This window comes from Pararge aegeria, chromosome 13 (assembly GCF_905163445.1).
Source record: "Pararge aegeria chromosome 13, ilParAegt1.1, whole genome shotgun sequence".
NCBI classification, from domain to species: Eukaryota; Metazoa; Arthropoda; class Insecta; order Lepidoptera; family Nymphalidae; genus Pararge; species Pararge aegeria.
This window is the reverse complement of record NC_053192.1, coordinates 9,043,223-9,062,920: the sequence shown is the minus strand read 5'-3', so window position 1 is coordinate 9,062,920 and position 19,698 is coordinate 9,043,223. Positions and strand designations below refer to the sequence as shown.

Below are 19,698 nucleotides of genomic sequence, written 5' to 3'. Positions count from 1 at the left end.
AACGGTCAAGGCTCTACCTACAGTAGTTAGTATATCAGTTCAAATTTACTCTAGATTTTTATATTCTTTGACTACTCGTAAATATGGTCCAAGAGGTTCATTCAGCTTGTCAAATGGCGGTACCGAGTCATTGGACTGCCGCTTTCCGTGGCAGTTTCAGGCTTGGTTCTTGCAAGATATGGAACATAATCCCCCACCAGTACAAAACCTGACTACAGTGTTTTCCTTCAAGTCCAAACTTAAAAAGATAGTAACTTATTCAGATAAAAAAAAAGATGACTGCAAGAGGATTGGGATATCTGATATCTTGGAGCCTCGCCATTGTGACAGCGCGGCTAGCACGGGGAGGACAATAATCACCCCGGGGAAAGGATAAAAAAATATCAAATCACCAAAAGCTGTACCAACTGTCAGAATACTGGTGCAAAAGTGAAAATAGTATCCAAATAATATATGTGTAATAATTTGTCTTTTTTTTGTTTGATTATTTTACGTTATGCCCTTAATATATCTTACGAGCATCTCTCTATGGTGCACTGGCTGAATCCCGAGAGTTCCTAATAGGCCTCTAAATAGCGACCTCATTTAGAATTCATGACTGGTAACAAGGGGATGGTGGCCAGAAAATCTGGAGGAGTCTCGAATTTGTACGCCTTAAGGTTTCTTGATCAGAAATGTAAGTTTTTACTGTTCTGGATGCCATTCCTTTAGACAAATTAACTTAGGGAGTGAACATTGCTCTCAGAAATTCGATGCTTGACACTTTATTAAATGTTGTAAGTTTGGGAATAGTTTAAAGGAACAAGTGTAAATATCAAAAAACAGTTCCGTTTTCCTTTTATGTTTTGATAAACCTCGCTCCTAATAAAAGCAAGAGGTTCTGTATGTAAGAACTCTGCAGTTAATGCGATTTCTTAATCCTGAATTATGATTAACGCATTAGTTTAATACCTTTTTTGTTATATATGCCAGCATCTGACAGATTGTACGCAATCATATCCTAAGGTGAATGGTAATCAGTAATCACGGTAGCAGTTTCATACAAATGTATGAATTCACGCTTAATTCACAGTAACTAGCATTATCTTTTGTACTGCTTCAAGTTAAGAACTTTGCGAAATGACACGTAAACTTTAACGAAAGTCTCTTAATAGACATATCGTCATCGACATATTACATATGCGCTATTGGGTATAAGTAGAAAAGGGAAAAGTATTAAATGGTTTCTTACAAATATTTGATCGTCCTATAAGGTATCTCTATGTAAGAGTAACATTAATGCTAGACTATGCAAGACTAGAAAGAGAAGTACCTTATCTATTTAAGATTGTAAGAATGCTTATAAAGTAGTTCCTTGATTTCTTATATTTTGTATCATCGTTGGTGATAGTATCTTTATATTTCATGCAATAAGGCAGTCTAGTAACTTCTAAGCGTCGCTTACGCGAGAAGATCTGTCTACCTTTTACTGCATTTACTTTTTTTCTAAAGTTCTGTTCTGTTTACGAAGTATAAATGCCTTTAAGATGCTATTGGACACCCCACGTGCAATAAGGTCGAAACTAATAAATGTACTACGACCAAGGCAAACGATAGTCACTTTATGAAGCATTTAATAAGATTGGCTTTTATGAATTCAGGTGTCCCGAGTCTGACAGTTATGATTAGAGCTTTATATGATTTCTAATATGTAAGGCACTTATACAAAACGACAGCTTGCGATTCATCGCATCATATTTATTCCGTGCACAAACATGCCACGTGATTTATTCCGCCGTGATAATCATTACGTAATCGACCATTTATTACTAGTCACCTCTTCATCGTCGTTAAAGTCTTGTCAAGTGGTTTGCAGAAAAAATATATCTATAGACATTTCTTTCCAGACCACTTTCCCATAAATTTTTCAAAATTATTATCCTAACATCAAATATCGCTTTTAGTCCACGGGTTTTGACGATTGCCAAGCATACGCCTCTAGCACCAGATCTTGAAATATTTTTTTTCCAACTTATCTTATTAAGCTTTTAAAAATCGGGCAAACACGTGTATATACGAACCGCATCGTACCTTTGGTAATGTTTTTGCATAACCATGCAATGCATGCATGTACTCACATGAAATTGAACTTAATATTCCTGTATTCCTGGTACCACACAATCACTAAAGCTTTGTGGTGCAAATCGTTCTGGGATCTGGATCCTATCCCTAGGTATTTATTTAACAATGCTATTAACACGGTAATGGACTATGATCGTAGGTATCACCTCCTGGATACAAGTTAATGGCAAATTACAAATCGAAACATGTATTGAATAATCAGTGGTAAACAAGACAGACGACCCACTGTCTGTGGCCCCACCAGCTTATCTGTGTGACCTATAGCTTGTGTCATAACGCAAACACAATAACATGCTTGAATTATGTTCCTTTTGTACATCCCTGCGTTATTGAGCAGCTTACATTTAGAAGTATGTATATCTAATAACCGATTAAAATAGACAATTCTACGAAAGCGGCTTGATGGCTACTTCGAGTGGAAATATTTAGAAGTTAATATTATATATTACGAAAACATTGCACATAAGAGAACGTACTTTTATATATATTAATTAATTATTTTTATTTATCTATTTAATTTGCCGTATCGTCACTCGGGTCTCAGCTGAAAGTAAGCGGCATGCATGTACCTTAAATGCATGGCAAATGCTGAGCTGTACATCCATTCTGTCTGGTGTTATACACATACATTATTACTATGTTATTATAAGATGTAGGTACTGTTTGTTACACTTAACATGAATTAATGTATTTCCTTTCTTTCTTTCTTACTTTCGTAACTGACAGGTTGACTGACTACTTAATCTTTAAGTCTTGTACTCATTGTCGGTGTGGGACTTATCACAGGTTTTTAAAAACTATGTATGTGTTGCTGCATAAAACAAAAAGAAGGTATAAACCGTGAAACACACTTACATACTTTTAAAATATCAGTATGATGGTCATAACTTAAAAAAATTCTTAATTTGGTATCAGATGATGCATCAGGTACATTGCAAACGTAAAGGCCAATTTTCATGGCTTTGATCTATTGCGCAACAATAGAGTCGAAATAAAAACTTAACAATTTTATTTATGTCAATTGGAGTTAACAGGCTATCATCGGAACAATTAATTAAAATGAATGGGTAAAACTAGCCCCGTTTATTTATAGCGGTTAGATTCGGTAATAGATAGGATAATTTTGTATCTACCAAAGCTTTAATAAATATTCGTCCCGAGTCTGCATCTTGCAGGGCTAGCACAGGCCGGAGACAAAAATTTTATACCCCGATTATATCCCCTGACAGGAGATATAATTAACGTGTCCACCTGCTAAAGTTCACGAACATGGAATAGGAGAAGTTTACCCTCGTTTATTATTGCACATATATTATTTGGATATTATTTCCACTTGTGCGCCAGTGCTCTGAGAGTTGATAAAGCTGTGGGAGGAGATACATTTTTATCCTTTACCCGGGGATATAATTGTCTCCTGCTCATGCTAGCCATGCTGGTTATATAATAAATGCGAAAGTTTTTATGGATGGATGGATGTTTGTAACTCTATCACGCAAAAACTACACAACCAATTTGGCTGAATTTTGGATTAGAGATAGATATATACCCTGGACTAACACATAGGCTGCTTTTTATTCCAGGAAAATATACGTTTTTCGCAGGATTCATAAAAAAAAAAAAAACCGCGTACGAAGCCGCGGCTAACCGCTGGTACCAAATAAGTTGGTGGTTGGGTCTTTTCAAACAAACAAAAACTTAACTTAATGAATATTACATTACATACAGCCATGTAATCGCTTTGCAAACCAATTAAATCTTGGTTTAACTGAAGCATAATGGTGATGTCATAAATATGTTTAGTCCTTCAGAAAAATGTCCTTTTTTGCAGAGACTGATGTAAAGTACAATCAACAATACCTACCTTGAAAAAGGACCTATATTATAAGACATGACAAAAACACAATAGAATTAATAACCTGTATTGCGTGCCTTGTAACAAAGGCATTAAGGCCGTAAGTTCAAGCATTATCTTCTGCTTAAATATACTTAATATAGAGGCATGAGGTAACGCTGACAATAGGGGCCTGAATAATTACCCTGTAGTAACTAAAACCAGTGAATTATTTACCTATCATTACCACTAACGAATATGCTAATTGTTTTAGGAAACCTTGACATTAAATTTATGTCTAAAGTAACGTCAACTTGGCAATGTTACAATCTATTTGCTGATTATTAGGCAAAGCGCAAGTGTTTACTTTGCAAGTTACGCTTCGTTATTTCAGTATTGTTTGTATGTTACCTGCGTATTCGTAATATGATATGGGCGAAGTGTTGTTGTGAATTATATCTATATGGAAACCAATTAAAAGTTTTTTGTAATTATAAAGAAGTAGCTGTTATTTTATTTAAATAGTCTGTAATCACTAATTTAGGTTGCGAAAATAACTATTACGCTAAATATTAAACTAGCCGTCACCCGCGGTTTCACTCGTGTTATCTTGAGCTCATCACGTTGTTTTATTGACCATGCCTGCCAGCCCTATACTCATAAAGGTAAGCTCCTACGATAAATCCCAATCTCCTAAACTATGCGACTAAATGAAAGGTAAACGCCAAGTTTTTTTATGCATTAGATTGTCTTAATAATAAAACGACTTTTTTTTTTTAATAATTTGTATTAATAAGGAGGTAAATGTACCTTATTAATAAAAGGGCAAAACGTCCGAATCACAAACTCGTCTGTCCAGCGTGGAGATTATGGGCAAACCGTCCAGTTGTGAGATACCTTTAGTCAAGCGGTCAACCGTTATAGGCTTTTGGTGATTGATGAACGTCCGAAGAGTAACGCAATGTTTTCATACATTACCACTTGCCTTAACTTCAAAATCGTTATGCAGTGTTTTTCCAAGCTCTGTAATTTGGAAAGTTCTGTCAAAACACTGCATAACGATTCCTATTCACGTTTATTAATATCACTAGGAGGAGTGCTTGCATATACTGCATATTCTCTCAAAATTCGTACCTCATTATAGGTGCCGAGTAAAACGGGAGGCCAAACTCCAAAGAAATTCAGAAACTTTTGATACTTGAGGTAAATTGTGACATAACCACTTTCTTTCGTATACTGAAGTTCACAAACTCATAAGAAAAATGCGTCAGGGTTTTAAAGGGGCTCACAAAATTGACAGGTCGTATTATACGGTTTATGACTCAATTTAGAAAGCGTGTGTGTGTCTGGCGTTACGCTTAAATGGCAAAAACAGCATCATTTGTGAAGAAGCGAAAAAATAAACAAGTAAAAGCTGGCATAAGATTATGGTAATATGACAACCTGTAATAAATACGCCCAGTCGCACAAATGGCTATCGCCTGGCTAGTGAGAAGTGTGAACCACACTAAGACATATTCAAAAGGCTTATAACCTACCTATAATTAGTATTTCCCGTGTGATTCGTTTTACCCGGATAAAAATAGCCAATATAACTCTCCTGTTAGGTTTTCCCCGCAAATCTGTTGATCCGTTGCTGCGTGAAAGAAGAACCGTAATAATTTTAGCACTGAGTAAGTGATAGAAATACAGAGAAGACATCAAAACAGAGCAGTCGTGCGTCAAGAGATAGCGTGGGGCGAGGAAGGAATCTTATGGGCCTCTCCAGTAAGAGTCTTGCAGAGCGTCTATGAACTGTCAAGACGATTTCGGCGTTTACCACGAAATTAAAGGCTTCTTTTTTGTGTGTTATTAGTATTTAAAACAAGGCCTATACTTGTTATGGAAACGAACCAAAGAGAAAACCTATATTGAACGATGACCAAATAATAAACCATAATTTCTGTGTATAACAAATGTACGCATTTAAGGGTATCACAATTCAAAGAACACACGATTTTCTATGTAAATTAATGACACTTTTGTTCTCTTTCCGAGCCACCCTACTAAAAATACTTAGGGCTAATGCCGGCTGTACACTCTCACCGAGACAAGCCAAGTACCTAAATGTATAGTCCAGTCTTACGTGTGTTATAACGTAAACAATTTCTTTAACTATTTTTTAATCTAAAGTGTGCAATGAAAAATGAAAGAAAAATAACAAGTTCATACTTAAATAAAAACAAATAAAACTTACTTAACCGTATTGGAAGAATGTAATTCTATTTTATAAATCCGCATACCTGATTGTTATTCTATTCAACACCCTACGATCTTTCGTCATCTATATGAAACATGTCGATAGAACTGGGACAGGAGTAGGTTTACATCCTATTCTAATCAATCGTCAATGACCTATACCAGACCTCAGTGGCGTGCACTAGGTTTCTTGCCAGGGTAAGCATACAGCACGAAAATTGCATAAAATGGCAAAAATTATCCTCCTATACGAGTTATATATACATTTTAGGGTAGGCCGTGCTTTTGCGCATGTATGAAGTGAACGCCACTGCCAGACCTCTGGTGGAGTAAAGCCCTATTCCAGCAGGAGTGTTTGCCCATAATCACAACGCTGTGCAGACGTATTTGGTGTTCGCAGTAAATGGTAGTAATAGCAGAGGATACTGCTGCCTGTTTTTTATTATATTGACTTACTCGTCTCGTACTACACCCGCGGGAAGAGGGGGGGTTGTGGCAACTGTATTCTGCTCTGCCATCACCTTCTTACAGCAGAACAGGAGTATGCTTACAAGCGCAATAATAATATAATGTAGCGGCAACCAGTCAACACCGAGGCAGTGCCCTCTGGTCACAGGAAATTCGTGTTAATTGTTGTACGTGACACCGCTAATTGTCCGGCGAGACACCGCAACGGTCACGGGTTTTGAAAGCGTGTGCCAACCTCAAACCATCCGATACCGTATAACTACTTATATGGGAAGTTACCTAATATGTGTGCCTCAATACGGGCGTAGTAGCTACAAACTAAATCAATTTAAGATTAAATGTAATTCCTTTTATCTATGTAAATAGGAATAAGGATTTGATCTGTAATTAGAGCTATAATATTAGGTTATTACAGTTTTGTGCGAGTCTTGTGAAAAAGTGTTTTTTTGTATTGTAATAATTGGCGGACCAAGTGCTCAAGTGGAAAGCTTTCGCGTAGAAACAAAGCACTACTTGGTAGGGCATGCAAGGAACACATCAACGTAGGTATAGGTGTAAAACCTCACATGCCTGTAATAACACAAGCAGGTAGTACTTCTCCGAACATAATCTGTTTCAATAAGCTTTTTTATGCCTTATTTTAGTGTCTTGTGTCTAATAAGTTTATATTGTTTTTGATTTAGCATTTGGGGGGTTTAATTAAAATGTTCTAAAAGAGGTTAGCCCGCTACAATCTTTAACTGCATCATCACTTTACCACCAGATAGATGGGAGTCGTGGGATTACATTTAGTGGAAAAAAAAACAAAACAAAATAATTATTATAACTCTATTAACGCGCTGGGTGTTCGTATTCAGAAAAATCTTAAGGACCTATCCATTAAAGTATCCAAAAATAAACTTTGTCTTCATCATAGACCAATAAATAATCATTAAAGAAGTTTCGTATGTACGATTCAGTATAATCCGTAAAGGACCTATTCGAAGCAGTGGCGTTCCTAAGGTCTTGAATTTGAGCAAGCCCAGTTACCTAAAGGACCAATTAGACTCGTCATATATACCTTTAATAGTTTACCTTTTGTTCGCCAATCAATGTTCGAACTTATTAATTTATTTTGTGATAGTTGCATTTAAAATACTTGCGTTACCATAAATATTATGGTCACGCAAGCAAAGCAATTTGAAGGAAAAATATTTCATCTAGCTGAATATTAACATCCATTTAAAATGAACTATGAGAAGCACTCGTTAACCTGTACTATATGGATTCACAAAAACGTAAAACAACTTGCAGGTGTTCGGGATAAGTTTTTATTGCTACTAAAAAACTAATGAAGTTCAAGTGCTATTTCAAAAGTCAAAGCTCCACGAGGGCCATAAACGTAGGTAGTTGTTGCAAGCAGCAGTTGCAAGCTCCCCCATCTGTACGAATTGGTTCTAATTCCGGAATAGGCATCAATCATACTTAGTAAAGACAGCCCGAACCTATTTCCTGCGTTTAAAATGATAGCAATATCGTGGGTCGAGTGATTTTTAGTGTTTTAACTGTTATTTACGGCTTATTGTGCTTTAAGACAACTTAAATAAGATAATAGGTTTTCAATTCGCTAAGTTTTTTTAATAACTTTTTTAAACACTGGACTGCGTGATTTATTTAATCGCTAGCAGCGGGGATGTTTAGCTACCTTGTTGGTCTAGTAATCACTGAAGATCAAGGGGTCCTGGGTTTGAACCCCTGGACAGGTCAATGCATTGTATTAGGTTATTTTCAAGAAATTCTTACAGAATAAGAAGGGTTTAGGCCTAGTCCGCCAAGCTGGCCAAGTGCTGATTGGTGGACTTTACACGCCTTTGAGAACGTTATGGAGAACTCTCAACCATGGTTTTCCCATCAGGTTTTCTTCACCGATAAAACGAGCGATATTTAATTGCATATGTAAACGTGTTTTTTTTATTAAATTTACTTTAAACGAATGGCAGGTTTATAAGAGAAAATGGCCAATAATGTTTTAAAGAAGCCATCAGTTACCGAGTAAAAAATAGCATTGTGAACTTTGACACGGTATGAATAACATTGTTTGTACGGTTAAGTACCCACTGATATGGGAATTTTATTAATGTAAACATCAATAAAAAAAAGTAATGACAATCTAGAAGGTTTATCTCAAGAAGATCGTTTGGCTAAGGTTGTTGTTGAGTGCGAAATATTTATAATTGTTGTAGTATACTAGGTACTTTAATTAGGACTTCTTGGCGGTTTTTCACTAATCACAATAAGTTCTTAATTTTCTAAAAACACAATATGTCTTCATGAACTTCGTCCTTATACTTCCTTCAAAACGGTTGATTGTAACTTCTTATTCATAAGAGATTATCATAAATCGTAATCGAACTTCATCTATAGACAGAGCTCTAAAGTGGTAATTTCTACTAACGTGGTACTATTTACGAAATTTTTTAATTTTCTTTTTTCTAACTAATATAACGAAGGATATGTAGATAATTCAAAAGTATATAAAAGATTTCCTTTTAAAACTAAACTATTAATAATTTAACGAGTAAAAAGCTTGGGTATAAATTATTATAACTAGGATGCTTTAGATTTAAGTTGACAGTCACAATTCTAGATGGTGATAGAAAAACATAACCGGGCTAAACTACTTCTTAGAATAGGTTGCGTTTGTAAAACTTAATACGAGTAACTTAAAATTAAAGTTAAAAAATTACGAGACAGTTTATTATTAGTTATCCAATTATAAAGAAAATTAACAAGGAAACTTAAAACAATTTCGGAGCACAAGGTCTCTACGTTAATTGGGCCTCGTGCCAAATAACAAATAAAATGGCAATTAATAAAAAAAAAAACAAAACGATTTATTAGTTTGTCTCATTCAAATGTTCTTGGGGAAGGTTGCAAAGCTAATTCATGATAATTGTATGATGATAGTACAGGGTCACAGCTCATTGTAATATAAATACAAATAAATATAAATAAAGTGAATACATAAACATCACCTAACGTGAAGCTAAATTAAATATGTAGTTTAAAAATATTAAAAGACGTACACCAGTTATATTTAGCATCTACATACAAATAAATAACAATTGAAATGTCATGGCGGTGATTTCGAAAAAAAAAACAGCATTATATTCAGTTTATTCTAATGACAATTTGAACTACTATAGAATTGAACACTCGGTTGCCCAAATTTTGTTTGTCTGGACTAATCTTAGTTGTATGAAAAGTGCATGTTTTGTGAACTTGTATTGCAGAACGATTATTCTTTTCGATTAAGCTTTTGCCCGCGATCTCGCTCTTAAAGTACAATTTAACAATACAGACGGATTGGAATTTTCCATCCCACGAAACTAGTGAGTTATAAATGAAATATTTAATTGCGATTTTTTTGTTTGATTAGTTGAGCCGTGAAAACTTAATAAACAAACTTTTGGATTGATAATGTCGCAATTAGTGAAGATGAGATAAAATTTATTTAGTTGAATATTAGCAACTATTGTGTAATTCATTATCATCACTTCAACCGATCGACTTCCACTGCTGGCGATAAGGCTTTTGTGGATAGTTCCAAAATCCATGGTCCTGAGCCGCTTGTTTCCAGCTGGTTTCAGCGACTTGCTTGATGTCGTCTGTCCACCTTGTTGTGTGTCGACGAACGCTGCATTTTCCGGTGCGGGGTCGCCACTCCAGCACCAGCAATTCGTCATATCAACCGATTACAGTACAAGGCATGGGTCTCTTCCCACAATGAGAAGGGGTTGTGGCCGTAGTCCACAACGCTGGCCCAGTGCGGATTGGTGGACTTAGTAACACCAGCAATTAGTGAAAAACAATTCAATAGTTCATTGACTACAGGACTAATATAGACTGACGGTTCGTATCAGTAATAATTCGACTCACCTCGAGTCCAGCGTGGAATTGAGCCGTTGCGAGCGCCTAAGCGGTGTGTTCCGCACCGCGCTCACCGGCTCCTCCCAGCTGCCTCCTGCCGACCGGTGCTCATCTGAGGAGAACACTCAGTTAGAATTGGGTTCACAAGTATCAAGTAACATTTCATCGTACTATACTAACAAAAAAAATATAACAAACACAAAACAATAAAAAAAATCCTTGACACAAAATAATGAAAATAGTATGAACTAGAAAAGCCTATTATATAATATATTAACCCGACGTCATGGCGTCATGAAGGTTGGGTCTGTGGGAACCGGCATTTCTTCTCGATGTTTCATTTTTGAGCTTAGATTGAAGCAGTGTGCCTTGACACTACTTTAGTGCCGTTTTGCGGGGTTTTAAGCCTATTATTACAAATTAGTGATAATAACCGGGAACGACGATTAAACGTACTCTCCGAGCCACAGGGGTTGCCAAAGCCTATTTCCTTACTCTAGGTTAGGTAAAGATGTCTTGCCAATTTAAGTCAAAGCAATTTTTATATTATACGATACGGGACGTAGCATTTCTGATTATCATTTAGAAGATTATGGTGTGCAAGTATTCTATAAGCTTGATGTTTAGAGTTTTACTTATTGTTTTAATTTCAAAGTATGGGCTATGAATTCCTGCTAATTGGTATGTTTAAAAATTTATTACTATTGTATACCAAACATACACGTTTTCTTACAGATTATGACATTTGTTCAATGTTACAAAATAATGGTGGGCGTCATTTGTATTCACATGTCTTCATAAAACCCGCACGTGCTTTTGTCCTTTTGTGATCATGACTCTTTTGGTCAGTTAGTTAGCCACGCATACTTGTATAACTTACGGTCTTATAACTAGTTGATTAAATAAAAAGCGCGTTATGTTAAGAGAAACATACGACACTGAAAATAATTAATCTACTTAAAATATATGATAAGCAATCAACAAATACTCCATTTATTTTTCTAAAATACTGAAGCTTCGATGTTTCGTTTTTTAGAAATACATACATTGGTATTCATTTGTAATCAATGGAACCCGCATCTCGCTCACAATCGGCCAAATTGACAAAGAATCGAAGAAAGTGAATTAATATAAAAACTACAGAACATATAAAACATTAATAGCAAAATATTATAACCGTAATTCCTGTTGAAATAATAACTTACGTCGGTTAAACTTCATTCGAGAATCCGTGACACGATGCGATAGACAAAAAACAGACACACATTAATACCTTATTAATTAAATTAAATTAATTTTATAATTTGACAAATTCAGTTAACAGTTAAAAGAATCTTAAGATGACACAGTTTGTTTTTTGTAACCGGTATTACTGTCTCACATCATATCTGCTACAATCGGAAGCAAGCAAGCGGTTCAGACCTTGAATTTGCAAGCGTGGGATGTGAGACGATCACACTTTGCAACACCTAGCATATACTTAACATCAAAATAATTTGATTATTGACACTATGCTAAAGTAAAGTTATGAAATAAAAACTAAGAAGGTGTGTAAATGTTTACGAACTCCTGTAATATTTCTTTATCAGCTTGTGATTAAATTTTTCAAGTTTATTTCCAGATTTTCTTGTAAGTTTCATAATTTTACACTGGAGGATCAATCACTTCACTGCTGGATGGATTTTATGAAAATGAAAATGCTGTAATATATCGCGATACAAAGTAAGCGTGTAAAAGTTTGAACTGTTTCCGACACTGAGCAATGAACACATGCTAACACTATACGGCAGTACGTAGAACTAAATGTAGTTATACATTTAAATGCGACGTCATGTCCCACACAGATGTATATGGTGTCACAACGTTAACACAAATACACGAGCAGTAGGTACTGAATCGATGGATGCTTTTGAAATTAATTGGCCCTTTTTGATGATATTATCATCACCATTTTAACCGATAGACCTTCACTGCTTTACTGAACTTAGGTAGTTTGTGAGAGTTAAATAAATAAAATAAATAAATATACTACGACAATACACACATCGTCATCTAGCCCCAAAGTAAGCATAGCTTGTGTTATGGGTACTAAGATAGCTGGTAAATATTTGTATGAATAATATACACAAATACTTAGAATATACATATAAACACCCAGCCACTAAAAACATTCATGTTCTTCACACAAACATTTTCAAGTAGTGGGAATCGAACCCACAGCCTTGGACTCAGAAGCAGGGTAGCTGCCCAGCACCAGTCGGCCGTCAGAATTTAAACTAGCTTGATGTCATCAACCCCCTAGTGGGTATCCAAATTATTTTTCTTTTCCCATTAGAACCACATCAATCCAAGTGGGTGTCTAATTTTTTTTCTATTTCCACTGGTTTGATGTCTGGATGGTCTACAAAAAAATAAATAATTTTGACTCTGCCATTTGGTCACTTTTTTTTCTAGCATGATAAGGGAGATGAGCATGCGAAGTAATAGCGCGGCCGACGAAACGACGCGGTGGGTCAGGGTATATTGTATAGATTAAAAGCAGATTTGTATCGGAATCCTGTCAATAGTTGGACGGGGTCCCGCGGAATCGCTTTTTAGTAATTAAAGTATTCAATCAATATACAGACACAGCCTTCCTTTTTTATAGTATAGTAGTAGGTATACAGTATAATTAGCTTTTTATGTACATTTATTTGTATACTAATGTGTTTCGGTAGTACAGGGTTCATGACCCATTAAGAATTCAATTAGTGACATCAAAAAAGTAAATTCAATTTTCGTTCATATTGTACTAAAAACAAGGTGGAATTTTGTATAGCGGAAGTTTAAAACAATTCTCCGGTTTGGTTTTCTCAGCACAGATGCTAGTGCAAATATTTGCACAGATGATTGCTGTGTTAGTGTACCGATAAAAAAACTGTTTGGTTACTTGTGCTTACACCCATTAGCTAAATGTTTAAACAGTTACAATGGGGTATGTGATGAAATTAATAAAATCGTATTTTATGTTGTTTCCTACATAGATTTATAACCGAAGATGCAACCGAAAAGTTAGTGTGACGTTTACGGCTTTGTATGTCTGTATCTTCGGTATTTCGTTTTATTTTGGCAACCGACCCTAACATTAATAATGCCTGATTTCTTGGGGTTAATTCCAAAATCTTTAACAGGATAAGGGAAATTACCTTCAATTAAAAAAAACCAAACAATAACATTGCAAAGAACAGGGATGGCGCACCTTGCGTGTCAAATAAAAAAAAAGTTTTGTTGTATTTAACGCAGTATTTAATGTACGATGAACCGATATGGGCGTTTTCCGTAATCACACCCGATAAATTCTTAAAAATTAGGTTTTCAAATAATAAAATATAGTTTGATATAAGACCTCCAGAGTCTCTACTCTCGAGATCGTAATATATACAGACATGGTCTTCTTCGGTTATTTAAAATCAGTATTCAATATTTTATTTAAAAACCAACTGCTCCGGCAACCACACCCTTCAGATCGGAACACAGTAATGCTGACTGGCAGCATAAATAAGCATAGCAGTAGTAGGCTATACTACTACTTGTGTATGTAGTCTTGCACAAAAGTATGCCTCCCATCATTGGCATTTGGCACGTGTGCCAATGGTTTGCCATCCCTGAAGTAGAGAGTCAGTCTTCTATTCAGAGTGCAATACAATCACGAATGCATTAAGTTACATATATTATCATCAGTAGATATTATGTCGTTGAATTGAGACGTCCGTATACTGAACAATGTCGACCTCCATTCCGCTACCGTGGATACGAAAGAAAATATATGTTAGTAGCTCAACTAACAGAAAAGGATAATTTAAAAGAAACTAATATAGATATCTTTCGAGTTCTAGCTAGTCGGTAGAAACACAGTTTTCGAAAATGTGATAGATTCATCACCGAGTTGACAATTCAATAGAGCATAGTAATAAAAGTCTGTTGGACGGTGAAGGTACCTTTTTGATTGATTGCGAAGTTTATTAAATACCTATAGTCTTTTTGCCTTACTTACAATATAGTGAGTAGTTGGTAGAGCTCACTGAATAGGGTTTTATGAATGATTTATATTTCTATTAAGACGTTTTTTTTCCAGTCATATAATAACAAACAATTCACATGTCAAACATATAGGTCAAAACGATAACATTTGATAAATAGCACCTGACAGCAAGACAGTTACTATTTGGATATCCATACTTATTCGAACACTCTATGTGTTTGTTTATTTGTTTGTTCTTCTTTACGCCCTAACTAATTATGATGACTTTTGGCATAGATTTAGTTAAAAGGACGGAGAGTACAATATATGGACGCATGTCTGATTGTTTGTTTGTTTGTTACTCTGCTCCTCTTCACTCGCCGCCTCTACCGAAATTAATGGAATTCGATACATAAATAGACGGCATACTGAAGACAGACATAGGATAGGATACTTTCTATATTCGAATACACCCGAGAACCGTTCCCGTGGGATATCATAAACTAAAATTTGCAATATATTTAGCGCTTGTGTTAGTAATAGCTTAACCGATCTTTAAGAAATTTTGTATGGAAATATCTTCCATCTTGGCGACTGTGTGTTTTTTATCCCGCAAAAACAATTGTTTCCGGCTGTAGGTACATTTAGAAAATAACGAAGCTATTGTGAAAAAGTCAGGGGCAACAAGTCAATTGTAAAATTTTTGACGATTTCCTTGGTGCAGCGGTGATCGCTGTGAACTCAAGTGGGAGTTCCCAGGTTCCTCCAGGTCCCACGGAAATTTGAGAATTTATAATTATTTCCGAATTTTCCCTGGTCTGGTCAGGTGGGAGGCATCTGCCGTGGCTAGTTACCATCCTACCTACAAAGAAGTGCCGCTAGGCGATTAAGCGTTTCGGTACGATGTCGCGTAGAAACCGATTAGGGGGAATTTTAATATAACTGCCAAACCCCTAACAGGTTAGCCCGTTTCCATCTTAGACGACATCATCTAAGCAGTTTGCGTTATTAAGCAGGTGAGATTGCAATCAGGGGCTAACTTGTAGTGGGATAAAAAAATGAATTGAATAGTTACGAGTTCGGGGCCGATGACCTGGTTAGATAGTCTGACCTCAGTGTAAACAGCAAAATTGCAGGTCCGACAAGGGTCCAACACGAATCGATTTACGGTCGGTCAGTACCGCTTTATCTCTTGTATCGAGATCAGAGCCACCGCCCTACACGCCCCGTCACTCACACACTCATTGTTTGAACCTAGGTCTGTATGAATCATACCGCCATATTGCGAGTTTTAGATAAGAATGCAGCAAATAGGGCGTTGCGCGCAAACAATTGAAGAGTTATTATGCCTTTGACATAGATTGCGGGACTGGGACCTGATTTTGTTATTATGAGCAGGATACGCTTGTAGTATTGCGTAACTCTTAACTGGCGTAGTGGTTTGCATGTTCTACTGCGGATGACAAGGTCTGAGGTTCATAATCATTATTATTGACGGCCGACTGGCGCAGTGCGCAGCGAACCTGCTTCCTGAGTCGTGGCCGTGGGTTCGATTCCCACAACTGGAATATGTTTGTGTGATGAACATGAATGTTTTTCAGTGTCTGGGTGTTTATCTGTATATTATAAGTATTTCGGTGTATTATATTCATAACAATATCCATCAGCTGTCTTAGTACCCATAACACAAGCTACGCTTACTTTGGGGCTAGGTGGCGATGTGTGTACTGTCGTAATACATTTATTTATTTTTTATCGACCCACTACAGGGATCTCCTCTCTTGGTGGACTTTACACGTCTTTGAGAATATTATGAAGAACACAGGCATTCAGGTTTCCTCACGATGCACATAACTTCGAAAAGTGAGGTGTCGAACTTTGTCTACTTTGTCACGAGGCTACCCCCGTAATGGCGTGCAAACAGGGTATGCTTAGTGCGCGAAGATGATATAAAATGTAAAATCTCCAGTATGAATTATAAAATACTTGAGGGTAGGCTTTTATAACTTTTATAATGCCTACCCTTAAGTATTTTATCATTCGTACTGGAGATTTTGTTTTGATATCTCATAAGCTCTTATAACTCGTTCCCAAGAATTTCTTCCATATATATCATCCGCATACTCTGTGCATACCCGCTATGAACGCCATTGCCTCCTCTTTGGGTTTTTTTTTTCAAAATTTTATTGCAAGAGAAAAAATACAATGTGCAAACAGCGAACTTAATGCAGAGCATTCTCTATCAGTCAACCTTCCAAAAACATTTGTGGTAGGCGAAAACAAAAGAATAAGAGTTGGTAGTTGGTCAAATTTTTTTAGGTCTTTTAATAATAAATTTATAAATTGGCGTTCATCTTCATAACGAAATATGCTAAAAAACGGAAAAGATATTCCATTCCATTTGATAGCATAATATTTATATATATAAAAAATATATTATTATTATTAATAGCGGGCAAACGAGCAAGTGTGTCATCTGATGTTAAGTGATCACCGCAACCGATGAACATCTGGAGCACCAGAGGAGTCACCAATGCGTAGTTTTACTATGTTAGTATAGATAGCCAGTGCTAGAGTACCTTAGTAATTCTTACATTTTTTTTTATCATATTATATTCATATATTTATATTTATTGGCAATTAATAAGTTCAAACAGTCAGAAGGAAACATTTATTGGAATAACCAATATACGTATGAACGGACAACAAACAATGATTGTTTTCGCAAACTTACACGATGACGTCAAAAGTATAAAGTGTCATATCGATTTTCGTTTAAAAGCCACAGTGAATCGGCTAAACAAATCTAACCGCAATGACTGACTTCAGGTGTGAAAAGCCATACGATCTCGGGAAACTAGACACTAAGAATTTACCTTAATACCTTTCCTTTCATCTATCTTCATCAGTGGCGTGCATACAGGGTATGCACTAACCGGGCAGACGATATAAAAATTAAAAAAATCTCCAGTACGGGTTATAACAAACATAAGGCATTGTAAGAGGTATAAAAAGTCTAACTTGTACTGGAGATTTTCTTCATTTTATATCTGCATACCTCTATGCACGCCACTGATCTTCATATACCTACTATGATACTTCATAAACTAACCACTAATAGTAAACGAATGATTAAAATCGGTTTAATACTTTCGGAGTTTATCAATTACAAACAAACAGACAAATCTTTTTTTTTAACAAAATTAGTATGGACTACAACAGAATTTAATCACGACTTTCAAAGTTAACTTATAAGAAATCCTATGATGGTGATTACAATGGAATAACGTATGTAAGCCGGTAATTCTATTGTTTTCACGTTTTAATAATCCGACGAAGATGTGCCGCCAAGTGATTAAGCGTTCCGGTACGAAACGATTGGGAGTTGGGATGTTGTATAAATATCCCATAGCAAGTTATCATCTCTCAGCAATCACTTGCACCTTGACTGTTTAAAAACTGGAGGGTTTGACCATAATCACTACGCTGGTTGGTTGTAGATCGCAGGAGATGAAGAGAGATAGATAGGTAGCTGCTGCTCGTTCACCATTATGTTCTTTAGTCACCTCGTAGACAAAGGGGAGAAAAAAAGAGGAAGAGAGAAAAGAAGAGGAAATAGAACACAAAAGTAAGTTTTCAATTTATCATTTATCATAATTGCTTACCGTACTTAAAGGTGCAGTAAGTATAAATGAACAAAAAGTATTTGTAGCGCCGATATCTAATACCGCATAGGTACTTAAACCTCTAACCTAAAATTGCCAGTTCAAATGTATTTATTAAATTCATTACAAGTGGGTGAGGGCAATGGGTCGATAGGAAACTAATTTAATATTTATTCAGTTGGTTAAAAAGGTCAGTCACTAAATTGTTAGCGATTACCATTTTAGATTATAACGATATTTGGTACGAGTAAGTTTTAGTTCAGTAAATGGTTTTATACAAAAGTTGCAATAAGAATTTTGATATAAATAAAATTTATAATTAAATATACTACGACAATACACATATCGCCATCTAGTCCCAAAAGTACGCATGGCTTGTGCTATGGGTACTCAGATGACTGATGAATATTTTTACAAATAATATATGTACATAAATTCTTATAATTATAAATAGATAAGCATCCAGACATTGAAAAAACATTCATGTTCAAATCTCAGGCTTGCAGGTTTCCTCACGATGTCTTCCTTCATCGTTAAAGCATGTGTATGCTAAATATCGTTCGGAAACCTGCATGAATAAGAGTTCCCATAACGTTCTTAAAGGCGATTGGCCTGTGTCCGGCTCCTATCTGTGCCCTTTAGTTATAATCTGACAATGACGGTTGATAACTGACAATCGGAAAATATTTTTTTCACTTTAAAGAGAACGAGAGAGAAGAGAGGTGGTTACTGAAATTAGTGCGTTCCAAACACAAACATATTAAGATAAAATCTACAACTCTAAATTAAAGAATAGACAAATAATGAGGGAGGTTATTAGAAATGCATGTCCAAACACACATATTCGCTTTACGTAATGGTACAATAGTTAACCAGATTTCGCACGTAAGTTTCATGTCTTTCTCTAGATTGTAGGACATTCTAACATGAGTATATTAGCTGTCATTTAAAGGTTACCTAGCTTATCAGTTCCTATTCTAGAGACATATCTGCTCTTGACCTATTTAATGCATTATAAAAGCGTAGTATTATTATTTATTTATTACAATAATAGTGTTTATTGCCATCGTGTTAAATCACTAATCACTATGTCAACTTTAAAATATTATGTCAATAAACCAGAATTATATGCGAATGGTAATCAAATTAATTGCAAAAGAATGCCTAATCTCCTAATGCCGTTACAATAAATGGTTATAATGTTTATACTGAATGTCATGGTCTGTTCATATTATCGCTTTATTATACCACTCTAGTAGGAAATTGGTGAATGAATTAATGAGTTGACTCATAGTTTACCTATTCCATATTAATTAACCAGTTGAATTAAACGGTGTACATTTGTCATTCACGAATATTGAATCAACCAACGGTTCGAAATCGCCGTCTATCGTATTCGAAGTGTTGTCACACTTGATCAAATAACTTCCACTTTTTTATTGGTTCGCAGTTGATCACTCGCGCCA

At 35.7% G+C, this 19,698-nt stretch overlaps 1 protein-coding gene across 3 annotated transcripts in view; it reads right to left on the bottom strand.

Moving 5' to 3' along the window:
• LOC120628546 (rho guanine nucleotide exchange factor 10) overlaps positions 1 to 19,698 on the bottom strand; it is a 69,826-nt gene that overhangs the window by 39,604 nt on the left and 10,524 nt on the right. For 2 of the 3 annotated variants that reach the window (XM_039896953.1, XM_039896952.1), the window contains one exon: positions 10,577 to 10,679. In XM_039896953.1, coding sequence (XP_039752887.1) covers positions 10,577 to 10,679 — 103 coding nt within the window. Of the gene's footprint in view, positions 1 to 10,576; positions 10,680 to 11,772; positions 11,796 to 19,698 lie in introns of those variants that run through there. The other variant, XM_039896954.1, reaches the window with a different exon arrangement.